Below are 19023 nucleotides of genomic sequence, written 5' to 3' on the forward strand. Positions count from 1 at the left end.
CGGGGCAGCTCTGTGGATATCAGAGGTGTTAATGGAAAATCGGGGATGAAAGTGCTCGCTGCAGATTGTGAACACTCTTCATTAATACATCCCGTTAATTTTGCCATGTCTGGAAAGACTCTCTGTGAGCGTGTGTGTCTGTATGCATAGAGACCTTCCTTCCTGGAGGATTGGAGGGCGGGTGGTGCATGGAGGGCAGAGCATTACAGTCAGTTGAGTTCACCCTAAATCCTCAAGGATTATGGAAGAAGCCGGGGCATGTGGTGTGACGTTACAGTGCCACCATATTTAGCTGACCATAGGCAGCAATTCATGTATGGATTTCATAAGCTTCAGGACCTGACATGGCTCAACCGCCTCCAGTCCTGGGGGCCATGCTGGCGGCGCTGCTGCGGGACAGTCCCCACTGAGGTGCCCCACTCCGTGTCATTGCAGGCTCCCGAATGGAATCTGTTGAATCAGAGCGGTGCTGAGTCACCCACGTGGACCAGGCGCCATAAATAACCATGAGCGCTCCATGGAGCAGCTGTGCACCATGAGGAATGGAAAGTGCTGCTTCATGGTTGGAGCAAGGCCTCTGGGGGCACAAAGCAAGATGCTTTTCTCAGCTCTGCTTTCCCTAAGCATCACCTAGCTCTTTGCGTGGTGCTGACAGGTATCCTGCTGCCACCCTACAGGAGGCATGTGTTCTCCCAAGGGCTGGTTGCTGGCATAGGGCTCAGGTGCCCTGTGCTGTGGGCTCCCTGCTCATGCCAATTGATTTGTGCCCAGTGGTTGCATCCTGTTGTTGGTGAGCTCTTTGGCTCCATGCCTGTACCAATGATTGTGCTCCCCCTGCAGTCTCAGGACAGACCTGGTTCCTTGGTGAGGCTGAGTCTTGTTCTTGGGCTGAGTGACCCAGGGAAAGACATTGTCCCTCATCAGTGGATGGGCTGGGAGCCTGGGCTCACCACTTGCCAACTGATGTAGGTGCTCAGGGTCGGAGTGAGCACTCCTCCACCTCGCCATGGTGCATCTCCCATGCCAAGCTTTGCTCCAGCTGCTTGTCCTCTTTGGCTTCCCAGGGACCCAAATTATACCATTCCTCACCACCAACCCCCTATATCTGTGCACTGATTTCATCCATAGGCTATGGCTCTGCTGCCTGAGTGGGAGGGAGGCTGTGCTGTGGCCACCGCTGTGGGCAAAGCCTGGCTCTAAAACCCTGCCTGGGTGCCTGCAGGCACTGCTGGGGTTGTCAGGGGGTTGCAGGGGCAGGGTAGGGCGAGGGAGCTCAAGCTGCCTGCCATTATAATTCATGCTTAGCCTGTGTCTTCTGGAAGCTAGACGTGCTGCCAGGTTTGTGCAAGACCTCGTTGCATCCATCTGTACTTCAGCTGGAAAGTTAAAAATGTCCTAGTTTGTTTCTGGCTGTTTTATTGAGCTGGTTTTATTTTAGTTTTTTATTAGTTTTTATTTATTTATCCCTCCTGTTCGGCAGCAGGAGGGATCTCTGTACAAAACTGTCCCGTTCTGCCTTGGTATGGAAGTTGAAGTGTGTTGAAGAAAGCGAAGACCAGAGGTGAAGGCACAGTACATGACAGGGTTCCTTGGCTCTTGCTTTAGGCACTTACGGGATGTTTCTCTGCGAGCATAAGTGATAGTTAATTAGAAATAGTCCCTATGTACAGTGGCAAATGGCCACTCTGGAAATTTCCATACAGCTGTGTTGCAGGGCAGTGTCCGAGTGCAGACAAGGACTCTGTTATCTTGGATTGCAGGCACCTGCGGAGGGTCTTCAGCCAGACAATCCTTGAGCTGCAGTGGGCTAAAACCCAGGGTTGGGTCGGTCAGACTTGCTGCCCAGCAAGGAGCCTGTGTGGCAGTGATGGCCCATCTGTGATCCAGGGGAGATGCTGTCTGAATGTTCTGAAATAGCAAACCCTGCATTGTTCTCAGCCCCTTTTTAGTCTCCCTGACTCTTACTCACTTCCTTCTGGATTTTTCTGTTACTCAAATTCACATCAGTTTCTAGATTAGGGGAAACCACTGGAGTTAAGCTTTCATTTTAAAACCACGTTTTTGCCTTTTCTGTGATCTGTGCTATTGCAGATGCTGGGGCAGTGTTGGAAGTTTCTCCATAGCGACGGTGCTGTGCCCAACACTGCCGAAGTGTGATGGAGGCTTTGCCTGCCTCTCCTCTGTCAGGCACATGGAGCAACCTCAAAACACAGTTTTGGATATATTTCCCAAAGAATGCTGATAAAATGAGTGGCAATGGGCCTGTGATGCTGAGGGACTGTCATGGGAACTTCCAGAAGCTGAGGTGCATTATCCTATCAATCCTGGGTAAAAATTAACTAAGAGCTCATTAACTCTGAACAGTGAGGCTTGCTCAGGAGGTGCCTGATCCTGCCTGGCATGGAGGAGGGTGTTGGTGCCTCACACGAGGCTGATGTCCACCAGAAGATGAAGTCAGCAGCAGGAGGGTTTTGCCAAACCTGTAAGAGTGTGTTTGTGTGAGCTTGTGATTAGACTCATGGTGCTTAAACTGTCCCAGTAGTGTTTCAGGTTGGAACTAAGGGGGTTTTAGTGATAAAAATAGTCAGACGAAGTGAAAGTCACCATAGGAGAAGTGAACTGTTTTATAGGAGATTCTCTGCTTCATTTAATTTGTCTCAGCAAAACAGACTTGGGTTTTAGCACTCTGCACCACAGCATTGATGACGATTGGCTTATTCTTTTAAACTTTTCTTCTTAGGAATTGTGATTAGTGCAGCTACATTTAAGCTTAGCCATTACCTCCTGAGTAATTTCACTTCTTATCATCACTTCTGATGTGATATGCAATCCCAATATATATAGAAAATGTAACTGAAGCTTACATATAACTGTTTTGACCTGCAGATGTGCATTATACCCAGCTGAAAGCAAAGGTCATCTTGGCTGAGACCCTGTCTGAAAGCTGTTCTATCCACTTGCAAATGATAGCTGGAGGACTTGTAATGGCAGCAAAATGCAGGTGTAATTTCTTTTTCCCCTCTCCTCTTTATGCTTGCTAGAGCTTTGGAGGCTTCGTCTTCAGCAGTGATAACTATGTGGAAGGAAGAGCATTAACAAAGTTTATAGTAAGTGTTTTACGAACTGTAGTGCAGCTGTAAAAGTGAGGAAATGCATTTAAAGTGTATCACAGCCTCACTTCCCCTGCGGCTGTTGTGAACCGTGAGTGCATGCAGAGGCTCGGTGCTCCCTGTGTCACTGTTGACTCAAATAGCTCTCCTTCCTTGCAGAAACACTGATGAATTTTAAACCTGTGCATGCCAAGTATTTTGTTCATTGCTGCTCAAGGAAACTCTGAGATGCAGCTGATTCTGCTGAGCCCTGAGCATGGTCTTTGGTGGGAGGTGTGGGGCCAAGTACTTTGGCAGCCGTGCCAGTGAGGTGCCTCCACATTGGCATCCGTTGCCATTTCCATAGATTTCAGGCACTTGAGAGCCTTATCTTGGTGGCCAGACAGCAGCCCAGTGGGGGCAGCAAGGGCATGTGCTGCCTTCCTCTAAAACGCTGGAGAGCGGCCACAGGCTTCACACTGCGGAGCCCGCAGGCTTTGAGCAGCAGCGGAGTCTCCTATCGTTCATTAATGTAACGCTATAATCCACTGCGAAATCCTTATTCAAGGCCACATGTGGTTTAAAGTGGCAAGCGAGCGATGAACTTGAAGGATGGGATTTGACAAGTGATTTTACTTGATCACGAATATCCAGTTTCAGGATTGTGAGAATCTGGGGGGAAAAATGCTTAGTTGCAGAACAGTCGCACGTGTGCTGACCGCCTGCCAGGGCTGAGGCGTCTAGACAGAGAATACAGAGAAGCAGGTTGTGTCACTTCAATGTGATGTCTGAACCTGTTAGTTTGAAACATATTCTGGAATAAAAATTATGCAGAATTAAATTAGTGTGACCTTACTTTGCATTTGGAGACTGAATATGCCCATCTTGTAAAGCCTCGTGCATTTATAACACTTCCCTTGGGAAAAATTACAGACAGGAATGGAATGAGGTCTCTTCTAATTGAAAAGTGACAATGATTAGGAAGCCAAACACAAGTGTTGAGTATTTTTTGTCTTGTTTTGTTGTGTGTGTGTTTTTAAGAATACCAGTAGAATTATAAATTATGTGCTCTGCAGTTTGGCTTGTTTTTTTATTTCCCCAAAGGCTTTTTATTAGCATAGCAGCTGAATTGCACTTGTATAATAATGCATTAACTCCAAGTTTGGGGTTTTAATGATGTTTCTTCATTAGTTTGACTGGGCTGATTGGCTAAAATCTTACCAAGTATATCCAGCTTTCCAGTGTGTTGGGTTTTCCCCCCTCCCTCTGCAAATGAAGCCCATAAAGGCAAGTTAAAACAGAGGGAGAGTTGGCAGAAACTTTGGTGCCTCAAGTGGGTATGAGTCTTGAAACTTGAAAAGCACAAATTGAGTGTGTGGGACTGTTTTGTTTGGTTTGACTTTTATTTTTTCCAAAGGCCAGATTGGGCAACATGGGCATTCTTGGGATTAAAGCTCATTTCGGCATACCTGATGTTTGCTCCGAGGCACTGCAAGGCTGTGCTGCTCCTCACAGGCTAGGCTTGGGTAGAGTGAAACTCAGTGTGCTGTGTGTCCTCTGCTCTTCCCTGAGCTCCTGTGGGTGCAGAGAGCAGTTTCCTGGTGGGTTTGGCCTCCTTGTGTACATGAAGCATTGGGAAGAAATCCTAATTTCCACAACACCACCAAAGGAGACATGGGTGCAGATGCATTTCTTGTGTATGATACTGAAACTTTTGAGCCCTCATCTGTGTTGCAGGATGAGGGTGGATGTGCTCTGCTGCGGTGACTGAGCTCTTTGCTTCCCTGTGCTAGTGATGGAGAAGGGAGAAGACCATGGCCATTGGCATGGAAACGACAAAGTCCGAGCAGGGAGAGCTGATCAGGTTTTATCATTCAGACATGTTTCACCAAACCCATTTACAGAATATTAATTTGCAGCTTCACTGTTCTCATTCCTCCCACAAAGTGGGATATTAAAATCGCTCTGCTGTTGTTAACACCAGCATGATTGCTGTAACATTAGACTGGATTCCCCATTGGAATAACCAAATGTAGAGTTTGAAGAGCAAGGCCAAACATTGCCTGCACCTCCTGGCCGTGCCATGTGGCTCCTAGGGCAGTCCAGCCCACCCAGATGACCAGCTCCAAGGAGAACATGGGAGAGAAAGATGGGGCAGGAGGAGTGTCCCTGCTGGAAATCAGCATCCCCTTTGTTCTGGTAATCATATTGTGCCTTACTCTTGGCAACCCTTTGTAATACTCCAATTACAGGAGTCCCAGAGCCAGAACAAACAACGTTTGGAGCTGGATGGGGATGGATGAGAAGCTGGTGTGCTATCTCAGATCCTGACGGAATTCCCACCCTTTCTTCTGCTTCAGGCTCTGCTTGTTACATGGCTGTATGTGTGTGAAGGAAGCTTGGCTTAGGTTGTTTGTAAATGACATGTCTTGTGTGTGTTCCTTCCTAGGAAGGAATTAGGGCGGCACTTCCTGATGGCGAAACTTCACCTGTCACCAAAATACTGTGACCAGTAGAGCAAGGTTTGGTTCATTTAAGGGACTTTTCATCTTAGGGAAGGAACTTTCCCTTATAACTGCCTTGGTCTTGTTTTTCTTCAGAAATATAACCTCTTTTACCAGAAAAGGAAGTTTTCCATCACTGGCCCCATTTATGTATTTTTTTTCTTGTGTTTTCTTATTGTGGCCAAAGCACATGCTGCATTTTGAGGCTAAATTGACTCATCTTCCTAAAAACATTGGTTGGTGTTTGTTTTGTTCTTTTCAGTAATGAAAAAGAAAACGAGTGCAGCAGCACTAGGGCATGCCTTTGGGCTGGGGGACATGCTCTTACATGGGGGGTGCCATGGGAAGAGGCAACTTGCTTTTTGTTTTTAATGGTTTTGTGTCATCCTCTTTTCCCAACCCTTTGAGTTCTGGTGTCTTTGTGTGTCGGGTTAATCTGACTGGAACCTCCTGTCCCAGCCCATTCCTCCAGCTGTTCTCAGGTCCCATCACTTGTCATTCCCACGGGTGAGCTGTGCTGCTGCTTTGGGGCTGGATCATGAACTGTTGGGAATGTGGTTTTTTCCAGGCTCTTCCCCTCGCAGTGGCATTCAGGCACCTCACTGGGGTTGCTGTGAAAGACCCAGAGCTTCTCTTTAAGAAGATGCCTTTAACCAAAAGGCATTTTTAAGGCAAAACTCCTTTGTTTGGCTTTTAATCCCTCTCTTCCCACCCCATGTACAATCTTCTGGTGTAGAGGCAGCTACTTTTTAAGGGTGCCATAAGTATATGGGCTCCAAGTCACTCATACATCTAACTTCAAGTGACAGATAAAGCTGCTTTCAAGGCATAATTCTGCTTTTTGAAGGTGGTGGGCAGAGCTGGTTAAGCATTTTGGGCAGAAATAGCTGCTGTTCAGCAGAATGAGCTCCAAGGTAACTGGCAGCACTCACCACCTGAACTGTTTTCTTGACATTTATTTGCTTTTGCTGGCACTTAAGTGCCACCTGCCAGGAGAAAACTTTCCATAAAAGAAGGTAAAATTCAATTTGCCTGACTCAGCAGAAGCCACCCCGGCTGGTGCGAGTGGTGTGATGCTGCCCTTTGAAGACATAGTGTCTCTTCTTGTGTATCTACAGATACATACTATACGTGTGTGTGTCTATATATAAAATACAGATGGCAGTCTGTGATAGCTCAGGGCACAGCTTTCTAAAACTGGATTTTATAGCTGCCCCTGCTGAGAAGCAAACAAACTGTAAATCCTCAGAACCCTTGAATTTTGCTGGTCTGGCCCCTCCTTTACGGTGAGCACTGGAGCTGCTGCTGCCCTGTTCTGTGCACGGTGAGTCCCGGGTGCTGCTGGCACAAGGGGGCATATGGGGAGCGACCGAGCAGTTTGGACCTGGTGTCTGCTCTCTGGGTGCCTGATGCATGGAAATAATGACCCCAGTGCTACATCTGCCTCCAGTACTCAGTTTTCCTGAGCCTCAGAGAGGTGAGGAATTAATTCCTTAGGAAATTTTAGGAGCCTCTTCTTACTGCCTGCTGCCAAGTATCTCTGGAGTTGACTGGATAGCCATGTTGTTTGCATGTTTGTGTTTGTTTGGAGGATATTTTTTCAGCCTTCCTTTATGCCAGGTCAAGCCACTCAAGCTGCTGCTGTCAGCTGGCCGAGCCCTGAGCTGAGGGATGCTTGGAGCTGCAGGATGTGGCCCCTGTGGGCAGCCGCATCGCGCCCATCTGGTGTCTCACCAAGAAGCAGGAGGGCTCCCTGCCTGTGCCCTGTGATGGAGGGGTCAGCATTGGGAAAGGGGGTCTGCCTGCTGTGCTGTGCCATGGGCACCCTACACCACTGTCTGACCCCTGTGACAAAGGGGACATGTGCCTGATGCAACGGTATGCCCCAAGGGGGACTTCTTCTCCAGGGAGGACTTGACTGGAGTGGTGGTAATGGGAAGGGAATTGCAGCAATTTAGCTTGCATTTAGCTAAAGTATTCTGTTAGGATGTAATTTATTAATAAATAATAATATAAATAAATTATTATAATAATTAATTTTATAATTATGCTGGTTCTTGGCTCCGTGGCCCCGAGCAAGGCACGCTCAGCACTGAGATGCTGCTTGTTTTGTACTGGTGGAGGAGGTATCCAGCACACTGCAGCTGGGGGAGGCTTTGGGAAGTCCTGTCTGCATTGTAGCTTGGAAATGCTCTGCTTTGTAGATCGTTTTTAAAGATCCCTCCTAGAGACTCTTCTGTGGCACTAAATATGTGAATTCATGAGCTTCATTAAACAGGTAGCTGGGCTCAAAGCATGCAGAGCCCAGTTAGGTGTGCGTGAGAGCTTTTTGGGGGAAGGATGCAGCGGTGTCACTGGGGGCTCATCCACATTAGCAGTTTTTGTGCTCAATTACATGCTGCTTTTTCTGGTGGCTCAAGGTCTGTCTGTCTCTCTTGCAGCGGAGTTGGAGTTTGTACAGATAATCATAATTGTGGTGGTGATGATGGTGATGGTGGTGGTGATCACGTGTCTGCTGAACCACTACAAACTCTCTGCGCGATCCTTCATCAGCCGGCACAGCCAGGGGAGACGGAGGGACGAGAACCTCTCATCAGTAAGTCATGCCCTGCCTTCCAGCCTGCTTCGTCCTGCGCTGGTTGCCAAATGATGTGACACTGGGGACGCATTAGAGCCAAAGGCATTCATGTGGGTCCTGTTTGCCCATGTGCCACTTGGCACTGCATGAAGAGGCACTGTCCAGGTTGGATCTTGGCATCATCTTCTGTCTCTGTTACTGGGGGGAAGCTATTATGGGTGCCTCTGGGTCTGTATGTTGTAATGTATGGACAGCTATAGCCTTTGCCTTTGCCCTCAGCTTTGCAATTCAGACTTTACATCAGTAAAGTAATGGTGTGAGACTATTCTTGATGTTGATTTTTCAGGAGCGAGACACAAGTTGCCCTCAGCTGTTTGGGGTGCATATGCCTTGCATTTAACAGCCCCAAACTATCGAGTCCATTGACAGCTCCAGTTGCAGTGTCTCAGATGATTATATAAGTACTGTTTGCCTGCTGTGAAAAGAATAGGAAATCCTGAAAGACTTTCTCCAGTTTTCACCAGTGGTGCTGCCATTACTGTGGTGCAGGGGTCAGAAAACACTTGTCAGCCAGCCAGGCATCTTTCCAAGGGGGTGCTTGAGAGATTCCCTGTGTAACCCAGGCTCCGTGCTTCATAAAAGCCTGAGGAGAAACGTTAATTGTACCTCTGACAGGGACTCGAGGGGGAGCCTCTCCAGCCTCAAGGCAGATGTTGGTTTGCATAGTTTCCTCAAATGCAGCAGCTCAGAGAGACTTATAAGAACCCAAAGAGAAAAACCATCACCTTTCCTTGGAGGTTGAGCATACACCATTCACCACTGGCCCTGTCTTCAGTGCAGGGATATCATGTACTGATGCTATTTTATTTTTCTTAGCATTCACCCTGAAGGATCTTAAAGCTCCTTAAGTAATAGGGCTTCCTCAAGGTCGCTGCTTCGTGCCCTCCCTTCTGCAGGTTTCCAAGGCAGGCTGAGCACACTAGTGCTGCCTTGTGGTGGTCTGTGTGGGGCTTTGTATTGAATCCATGCTTGTTGCTGGTAAAAGATCAAATACTGAGATTGCTTTCTTTTTTCTTCTATTTCCATCTATTTTTTCCTTTCTATTTTTTGAGACAGAGAGCAGGTGCACAAGGCAGCTTTCTAACATCTTTTATTTCATAAGTCTTCAGTACAGTGCTGTTGAATGCTGTCCAGCCACAGATGCCCAGGGCACAGCCTGTCCTTCTGCTCCATAACTGCTCAAAGATGAAGGTCCCTTAGACACTCAATACTGAAGTGAGGAGGGCAGCCTTTGGGAAGGAGAGCTGTGCAAACCCCAGGCTCAATTAAACCGCTTGAGTTCTGTGGGCTGTGGAGCTTGTCTCCAGAGGGCATGGCAGTGAGCTCAGCTCGTGGACCTGTATCAGTGCTATGCAACAAGATCAAAGTGCTGGGAGTGTGTGATCCCACCTTACACCAACCAGTGGTGACCATTCAAGCACCTGCCTGCTTTGGGAATCGGAGCTAAACTTCCCTGCACATATCCCAGCTCCTTAGGGAGTTACAGAAATCCTGTGTCTCTTGTCACCGTTCCGTGTACCCGCTTCCAACAGTAGCAGAATGTGAGCATCCAATCATGTGAATTGCTAAAGATAGCAGAAAGGTAGTTTTCCCATTTTCATTTTTTTTACTGGTTTTTCATGTCCAGAATGGTTCCTGTTTTACTTGAGCAATACCAAAATGTTTAATTTTACATTTTCTAAGAAAATCTCAGATCAGGCATGTTTTTATTTTAAACTACTGATCTCCATTTCTGAAAGCGGCTGATCTTTCTCTCTCTTTTAAAAGAGGAAAGAAGGCCGACATGGAGTAAATCACATGGAGATTGAACAGAAATTTCAGGTTGAATCAAAAATTATTGGCTATTTAAATATTTATTGATTTTTTTTCCTTTTCTCTTTTCAAGCTTCACCAGGCCAGAATTTCCAGCCAGTTTTCAGCCCCATCCCCACACCAAACCGGCTCTGTCATTTATTCAGCCTTCAGACACATCAGTGATTAAATCACTTTTCAGCGAAGGTTTACCTCTTTGCCTTTGCTAAACCTCCATGAGGATGCAGGCGCTTCAAAACCATTCTCAGAGCTACAGGGAGAAAAAGCTGATGTACCAGGGGTTTTGTTGGGTGTGTTTTGGGGGCTTTTTCCCCTCTTTATAGTTCTTCCCTTTCTCCCTGCCCTGCCTCTCTGTCTGTACTGTGCCGTGAGTGCATGGTTCTGCGTTGATGGAATGGCAGCCAAGCTTCCCTGTGGCCTGAGCTCCTGATAGGACAGAGAAGCCCCTCATGCACTAAGTGGAAAGCTCATTACAGTGAGATCAATTGTAATAAAGATCATAGAATCGTAGAACAGTTTGGGTTGGAAAGGACTTTAAGGTTATCCAGTTCCAACCCCCTGCCATGGGCAGGGTTGCTTCACACTAGACCATGCTGCCCAAGGCTCTATCCAGCCCTTCCTTGAACACTGCCAGGGGTTGAGCATTTACCAGTTCTCTGGGCAGCCTGTTCCAGTGCCTCACCACCCTCACGGTAAAGACCTTCTTCCTTATATCCAATCTAAACTTCCCCTGTTCGAATTTAAACCCATTCACCCCTTGTCCTATCACTACAGATCTTAAAGAGAGCTCCTGTTGGATATCAGCACTGCATGTCTTTCCGGTAGAAAACAGCTCCAGTTTAAATGAGTGCTGAAGGCTGGCAGACAGAGGCTATGCTGAACTGGAGACTGGTTTATGTTATCCATTAAACTTGTGCTGACCTGGTGTTGGGCTTTCTAAATCCCAAACTTCATTTTGCTGTCGTGACTGCAGATGGGCACCAGAGCTGCATGCATGCTTTTCATCTTTTGAAATATTAAAGTAGTTCATCCCATGGTCGGGATGCTGCTAGGTCTGCCAGGGTTGTCCTTTCTTGTTGTTGTAGCTCAAAAATTACCACCGAAGGAGAAACTAATTTCCCTAAGGGCTTTTTTAAATGCAGTTCTTGGTAGCAAGGAATTCTTATATTATGTCATGTATTTCTCCATCACCGTTCTTGCTATACTTAAACTCTGTGTTGCTATAACACATACCTTCATTTATCCAGAACTAAGATTACTTAAGAAATGCTACTAAAACTTCCGCAATAAGAAAGGTTCCTGCACCTTTGGAGCGGTGATATCCCAGTCCCCCAAGAAAAAGGGGTTTAAATGCCGTTTCAAAGCATACCTTTGTCCCCCAAAATGGAAAATACAGGTCCTCCTGCAGGCTCAGAGACTTAATCTGCACCATGCAGCTTTACAGAGAAAATTCTCTGACACCACTAAAACAAGCGGCTCTATAAAAGTCGAGGATTGATCTCTAAAAAGAAATTAAAAAGTAATTTTACGCTCTGCAGTGAGTCCTGGAATACTTGCGGAGGCTTTTACAGCCGTATTGCTCATCAGACAGCAGGATCTCAGCTTTCATTTCAGAAAGCCATAGCTTTCTACCCTCAGCCATTGTTGAGATGAATTCAAGTCCTAAACATTCTGAAATGGAGAGGTGAGTGAGGAGAACCCCAAGGATGGGGATTTACAGCAGTGATGCTCCCTCATGGGTCAAGTGCAGTGTTGCGTGGCTTGCTGGGGCTGTATAGCCATCCCATGGCCAAAGCATGAAGGCTAAAAGTGCGTGTGTTTCCTGTCTCTGAGGCTTTGCCCTCTTCTTGCTGCTGATTTTCAGCAATTTTATTCCCACTGCTGAGTTTTTAGGAGAGATGAGGCTCCATGGGCTTCCTGGTGGTGTGTGAGGCACAGGGTCGGTGTCGGTGAGCGTGTTTGTGATCGGTCAGCCATGGGCATGGAAGTGTGTCCAGGTCAAAGCCCTGGAGTCCTGACAGAAGTGGTTAATAACAGCTGAGAGAGCCAGCTCCTACAGACAGTGGGTCTTCTGTCTGCTCCTTGTCTCTCTGAGGATCCCATGGTGTTTCTACTCGTTTGCTATTCTTGCATCACATGTTGCCCGGAGCATCACTCCTGGACCTCATCTGTACAAACAGAGGAGTTAATGTGTGAGCCAGGGCTTTTCTTCTGAATGCCTGGGTGGGATACTGGGTGCAGGCTTTGGGTGAGGGATACTTAGGGCTTATGAGTGGTTTGGGTGGAGCAACTCACGTAAGGGTACGTACATGGTCTCCTCATCACCTGCCGCAGCAGGAAGCCCCAGCTGAGCTCAGTGATGCTCCGCGTGCCGGGATGCAGCCACCCTCATAGGAGCTGGCTGACATCACTCCCAGGAAAGGGGGAAGCAGATGGGATATTGCCATGGCACTGCCCACTGCCAAGTTAAATATAAAACATCTAGCAGAAGGCAGCGGGGTACTCACTGCTCAGGAAGTCTGCCATGGGGGCATGGTAAAGTAAACACAATATTCAAAGTGCTTCCCACTCCTGCCTCCTGCTTTGGCATCCTTCAGGATGAAGTGAAGGGCTGACAGCGCATGTGGCAGCGTTGGAAACCCTCCCAGTACCCTTTGGTCTCAGCACCCTGGCTGAATGAGGGGTTAGAGGCATGGATTTGGTCTGTGGCAGATGTAGTTCATCTTGGTTCTTTAGGCTGCTGGAGGAATTTGACTGTAGACAAAGAAATGTACCTGCAGGCAAGAAATACATGTAAAATGCACCAGACTAAACAGTTGATGCCTTTGTAAACAGTTGCATATTGAAGGCTCAAGGTCTGTATAAACTGTGGTGCTGCATTGCTCAGGAAGGGCTATGTGGCTCACAGCTCAATGAGTGTGTTCATTAGCCAGGATGGATTAGCAGGGGAGGGTGCTGGTATTGCAGCACTTAACCTCTGCTCCAAAGAGATGCTTCCTAAAGAACACCTAGAAATTGGAAGAATCTGGGCCATCTCATTTTCCTATAAATCACTGTTTTCCTTGTACTGGCAACAGGACCGCTTCGAGGTTTATGTGCAGAACTGAGCTTCAGAAATGGGAATCTGATGGGATTCTCTCCATATCTGATACCATGTGCGATGCCACAAGAGAAAATATATTCCAAACTTGGGGAAAATAAAGAAGAAAAAAGCAGGGGGTGGGGATATTATGATGGGTGGCTTCTCTGGAGATCTTAACACAGTGCTGGTGCTGTGTTTTGGGCAGTTGGATGGGTGTTGTGGATGCCCAGGTGAGGAGGCTCCAGCTGCAGGGCTTGGGGCTGGCTCTGCCTGCAGGGGCACCCCTGCCCTGTCTGCTCTCTGGGGTGCTTCTGTGGTGAGTGGAGATGGTGCTCAGCTGCTTGCTGGGATAGCTGCAGAAGTGTGCAGCAGTGTTTTTCCCTTGGGTACTGCAGCCTGCTATGAGGCCAGATGTGCTTTGCAGCTGGGCGAGCTCCAGGGAGCATCAGATAGCAAAATCCCTTCTGATTTCATCAGTGAAGGTGTTCATGGTGCTGCTGAACCACTGCAGCTTTTTACAGGCTTCCACCAGGGCTTCAGGCTGCGTGGACCACCACCGTAGCTATTAGAGAACTAGGTGGTTTTATAGCAGGAAAGCTTGTGGTCTGCTCATCTGGGGAGCTCTGCTGGGGCTGGGCCCAAGAATGGCTTTTGGATGGGACAGATTAGAGGGAAAAGGTGGGGAAAAACCACCCTTGGCTTTTTTTTCCCACTGGTGTAAACACTTCTGCTTGTGCCTGACTTGCTGGTGCCAGAACTCAAGATTCACCTGCAAGGAACTGAAAAGTGCCAGCTATTCCAGGTTATAATTATGAGCCTTCAGGCCTTTTTTCCCTCAGCCCTGCCTGCCGGAGGGATGTTGCTATGTGTGAATATTAGCAATATTTAAATACTTCAGTGCTCACGGCAAAAGTGTCCCGGGTGAGCTGTGCACACTCAGAGCATCACCAGCAAATGGGAAGAACCTTTGTTTGTTTGTTTGTTTTGATCATGAATTGTAAGCTAATCTCATGGTTTGAGGGAAATTGGCGTGTGGCTTTATCATGCCTGGGGTTGTTGGCACCTGGGTTTTGATCACAGGATCAGGGTGATGCTCGCAGTGTAGGGAAGCCTCTAGATCACAGTTCCTCAGGCTGTTTAAACCAAGGACCACTTATTTTTTGGGGGAAAAACACTCTAGAACCACCCTGTTGCTACAGATTGCTTTTTATTAATAGTTTTTTTCTAGCCAAATCAAAATCAGGCTTAACATTTGGTTATTCACTTACTATCTTTACTTTCCCATTATTTCCTTGATCATGTGGATCATAATGTGGTTATGTGGGTGTGAGGTGGGTTTCAGGGTTGATTTTTAGGGATTTTCGTTGTGTTTTGTTTTTTGTTGGTGTTTGTTGGGTTATTTTATATATATAAATAATATATATATAATCTTGTCATTATTTCATGGAGCATTTTGTGATGTCTTGTGAATCACCCACGGCTCATGGATCACAAATTGGCATGTTGGAACCAGGGAGGGAAACATGTTGGGTGGGTGTGGGTGAGAGGGGGGAAGTCTGCAAATGGGAGAGTGTTGTTTGCTGGTGTCATCTCATCATTCATTCTGCAAGTGATCTATTACATGTAAATGGAGGTGAAAATGGAGGGAAATATTAGTCAAAGTATTGTTTTCAGTGGTAATATACCCATAGGATACCCAGTATATATGATAATAGCTGATACCCCCACCAGGGGTAGTTGCCTGCTTAGAAGAGGGTGCGTGCCATGCGTTGCTGCAGCCAGGGCAGGGACATGCTGACGGCAGCAGCAGCATCTTACCTGGCCTCTGGTGCAGGATGAAACCTGACATGAGAGCTGCTTGCAGGAGCTTAACCGCTGCTGGCAGTCAGACTCACTCTGCACTCTCTTCTTTCCAATGCAGGAGGGAAGCCTGTGGCCTTCGGAAAGCACCGTGTCAGGGAATGGAATAACAGAGGTGAGGGCGACGTGGTTGCGGGTGCTGCTGCCTCTTCTGCTGTCCCAGGCTGCAGTGTCTCATGCTTCCCTCACCTTCTTTCTCTTTCCTTTTCTCCCTTTCAGCAGCAAATCTACACCCCGAGACCCAGCGACCGCCTGGCAGTGCCATCCTTCCTGCAGAGGGACCGCTTTAACCGATTCCAGCCAACCTACCCCTACATGCAGCACGAGATTGACCTGCCTCCCACCATCTCGCTGTCAGACGGCGAAGAGCCCCCACCATACCAGGGACCCTGCACGCTGCAGCTGCGGGACCCTGAGCAGCAAATGGAGCTCAACAGAGAGTCGGTCCGGGCCCCCCCCAACAGAACCATCTTTGACAGTGACTTGATAGATAACTCCGTGTACGGGGGGCCGTGCCCCCCCAGCAGTAACTCTGGCATCAGCGCGACCTGCTATGGGAGCAATGGTAGGATGGAGGGACCGCCGCCGACGTACAGCGAGGTGATAGGGCACTACCCAGGGTCAACATTTTACCAGCACCAGCAGAACAACAACGGGATGCCTTCCATCTTGGAGGGCAGCAGACTCCATCATTCACAACTCAATGGCCTTGAGAGCACAACTGCGTGGAACAAAGAGAAAGAGAAACAAAAAGGGCACCCCTTTTAAAAAAAATAAAGAAAAAAGGAGAAAAAGAAAAGAAAAAAGGCAAGAAAGTAAATGAAAACACTCTGCACTTCTCATAGAAAAAGGAGAGAGAGAGAGTTGAGGAAGATGAGCGAAGAGAAAAGCCCTTCCCCATCTCTCCATGTATAAATACTTGTTATGTCTGGTCTGAATGCACAAGCCTCCCAAGCTTGCAAAAACATTTCTTTATTGAGCTGTGTCTAGACCTTTAAAAAGGAAAAAAAAAAAATCAACTGTAGTCCTTTTTTTTTTCTAGTTGAGCTGTGTGTGAATGCTTTTTATTTTGATTATTTCACTTATCTTTAAAGACAAAATATTTGCACAAAAAAACCCATTTTGTTTAAAGATCTGCAATATAAATATATAAATATATATTAAAAAGAAGAGAAAGTGTATGTGTACGGAGCAGGAGTATTTTTGTATTAGAAGAGGCCTATTCAAAAAGAGAAAAACAAAAAAAAAAGTTGTTTTCTGAACTAGAAGAAAAATGGCAATTTTTTGAGTGCCAACTCAAAAAGCGTGTATTACATTGTAAAAAAAAAAAAACAAAAAAAAAAATCAAAAGCAGGGGTTTAGAGTTATTTATATAAATGTTGAAATTTTGCACTATTTTTTAATATAAATATGTCAGTGCTTGTGTTGGTCAAAGCCTCTATCATGTCTACCATGAACCTGTTAAGGGATCTATGTCGGAGTGGAGAACAAAGTAGCTGGAAGGGGGTGGAGAGACGCTGGAGCGGAGCTGCCAGCCCCAGGTGGAGCGGTGAGCGAGACTGCATCTTATGCAAATCCTTAATTTCCAGAGTCCCTGCGCATGGCCGCACGGCTTTACACATTCCCTACAAAGCAAGAGGAGTTGGTGTGTATCTGTATGTCATCCCGTAGGATTATTGGAGTGGAAAGGTAAAAGCAAACCTCCCTGCTTCTGAGAGTCAGTAATGGCTGAAGCAGCAGAAATTACTTGATTTTTATTTTCATTTTTTATTTGGACAACCTCTAAGTTCTGGAGGGGGGGGTGGGGATGAGAATAAACTTCTGTGTCTGAAGGAACAAAGTGGTTCTCGGTTTATTTCTTTCAATGTTCAACTGAAGGGCCCGATTCGGAGCTTAAAGCGGTGATGAGGGAAGTTACTGTGCGTAAATGGTAACGTGCCCACTGGCTGCCTTTCAGCTGGGCTTTAAATGTCATTAACAGTCCGAGCTGAAAAGCGTGGTGATGTTGAAAGTCATCTTCATTTTGTATTAACCTCCCAAGCTTCCATTTGGGATATACAGGCTCAGCCGTGTCAGCTGTTTTTTACTGTATTATCCTAGCTAAAATGGTGTCAGATGCAGTAGATGGAAATGAATCTGCTCCTGTGATGTAGTAATTAAAGGCTGAAGAAATACACTAATGCTTTAGAAGCAAAACCCCCTTTACCTCTTCTGAAGATGTCCTCACTCACAGCAGCACAGTCCCGCTGCCCTCCCGCCCGCCGGGTGTTGCGTGTCTTTGGTTTACCTTGGTTCCAGAAGCATTTTGTCACTACGCTATTGTTTACATGTGTATATTGCGCAGGTGTCTGGTAGGTGTTTGACCCTCGTGGTGAATCTGTATGTGATGGAGCGAGCGAGTGAGAAACCTGAGAGCAAAGAGAGAGAAAGCAAAAGGGAGTAAACCACGGTTCCAGTCCCGTCCCTCCAGCTGGGAGAGCATCTCCCTGAGCGTGAGGAGGGATGGGTCGAGAACCACAGAGAGTGAAGCTTTTACAAGGGGGTGTGCTTACATTTTCTGCAGGATGCTATCTAGTAGAGTGACATAAATGAAAGATATAAAGGCAATAACTATTGTTTTTAAGCAACTTTTCTATTACTTGAAGAAAAAGAAAAAAGAACCATGAAAAAGATTTTGAAGTTCTGACCATTTGAACAATATTTATGTATATTTTAAAGAAGATGATGAGTAGCTGAACTTGAAGTTTGATCCTGATGTTTTGCCTTTTTTGTTGAATTTTTGCCTAGAACTAGTCCTGTACCTTCTCAATATTTCAGACTGCTTTTCCACAGCTCTTGAAATCTTCATAGCTTTACAGTCCTGTAACCTAAATTCTGATGACCTAAAACAAAAAGCCACAAAAAAGCAAGTCCAGCAAAGGAATAAATCTAGTTTGTCATGAAAGGTACAAACCTGATGAATTCATAGGAGTTTTTAAATTGTATCTTTCCTTTATGTAACATGTCTATTTAGTGCCTTATTAAAGAAACAGTAACCCTCCCTTTTTAAGAGAGGGGGAAACAAACTCATCGTTATCATCACAAGTAACCAGCGTCTGGTCTCTTGCTCCTTTGGACCTTGCATTCGGTTTTCCAGTCCCTCCTTTCCCGGCAGTGCTGCCTGCTCCCTGGAGCAGTTCCATGGGCCTGACCCCGTGAGCTGCTGCCGCTGCTCTTCTCCAACTGTTTGTAAGGGAACTTGAACACATTTATGCACATTATCCTACCCGGGGAGGTAGGAAATCTGTGGTGGATATTGTAAATGAGATACCAACCAAAAGAGAAAACCGAAATATAATATCTACTGCCCTCTTGAGCCAAAATGCGTGAATAGTGTTGTTGGGGTTGGGTTTTTTTTAGGGGGGAGGGAGGGGATGTGGGTCTGTGATGTGAATTACTTTGTTTGCTACAAAAAAATGGTTACCTCAGCAGGTTTTGGGTGGAATATGCATCACACGTGTAGAAGTGAGCAGTGAATGAAGAGGTGTTGTGGGGACCGGAGGTTGTTAAGTAACGGGATTGTCTTGTCAGGTGGTGTCACTTGGCCACCAAACCCTGCAGAGAGGTCAGGGAGGTGGGCAGGGTCTGGAGAGGCGCGAAAGGGTAGCGGGAGAGGGTCTAAAAATGCAGTGCAATTAAACCCAGCTCTTGTGCTTTGGAGTCCTCAAAATTTCAACCAATTCTCTTTTTTTCCCCTGTTTATCTCTTTCCCCAATCCACTCCCTGCGTGATGGTTCTTTTCTCAAGCATCAGCCCAAGCATCTGCAGTTGAGTGATTGGTTTGTTGGGTTTCTGGGTCCAGTTTCAGTTACCTCTTTCTCTAGTTTGAGGAATTTAATGAGTGTGAAAAGGGGCAGCACCAAATTGTTATTGCAAGCGCTGCCTTTCAGTCCATGCCATGCACAAACGAAACCCAAGCTGCCAGTGCAGGTTCCTGGGGAGCAGCTGCAGCCCTGGTGGGGGGAGCCCTGGGTCCGAGGCAGTGGGTGGCACTCGAGT

The 19023-nt window shown here is 46.7% G+C and overlaps 1 protein-coding gene across 1 annotated transcript in view; it reads left to right on the plus strand.

Moving 5' to 3' along the window:
* PMEPA1 (prostate transmembrane protein, androgen induced 1) overlaps window positions 1-16990 on the plus strand; it is a 47346-nt gene extending 30356 nt beyond the window's left edge. Inside the window, exons 2-4 of the mRNA XM_080628003.1 lie at window positions 8035-8189; window positions 15047-15100; window positions 15205-16990. Coding sequence (XP_080484129.1) covers window positions 8035-8189; window positions 15047-15100; window positions 15205-15753 — 758 coding nt within the window. The 3' untranslated portion in view covers window positions 15754-16990. The remainder of the gene's footprint in view (window positions 1-8034; window positions 8190-15046; window positions 15101-15204) is intronic.
* The last annotated feature ends 2033 nt before the right edge of the window (window positions 16991-19023 follow it).

Source organism: Psittacula echo (genome assembly GCF_963264785.1).
Source record: "Psittacula echo genome assembly, chromosome: 12".
Classification (NCBI taxonomy): domain Eukaryota; kingdom Metazoa; phylum Chordata; class Aves; order Psittaciformes; family Psittacidae; genus Psittacula; species Psittacula echo.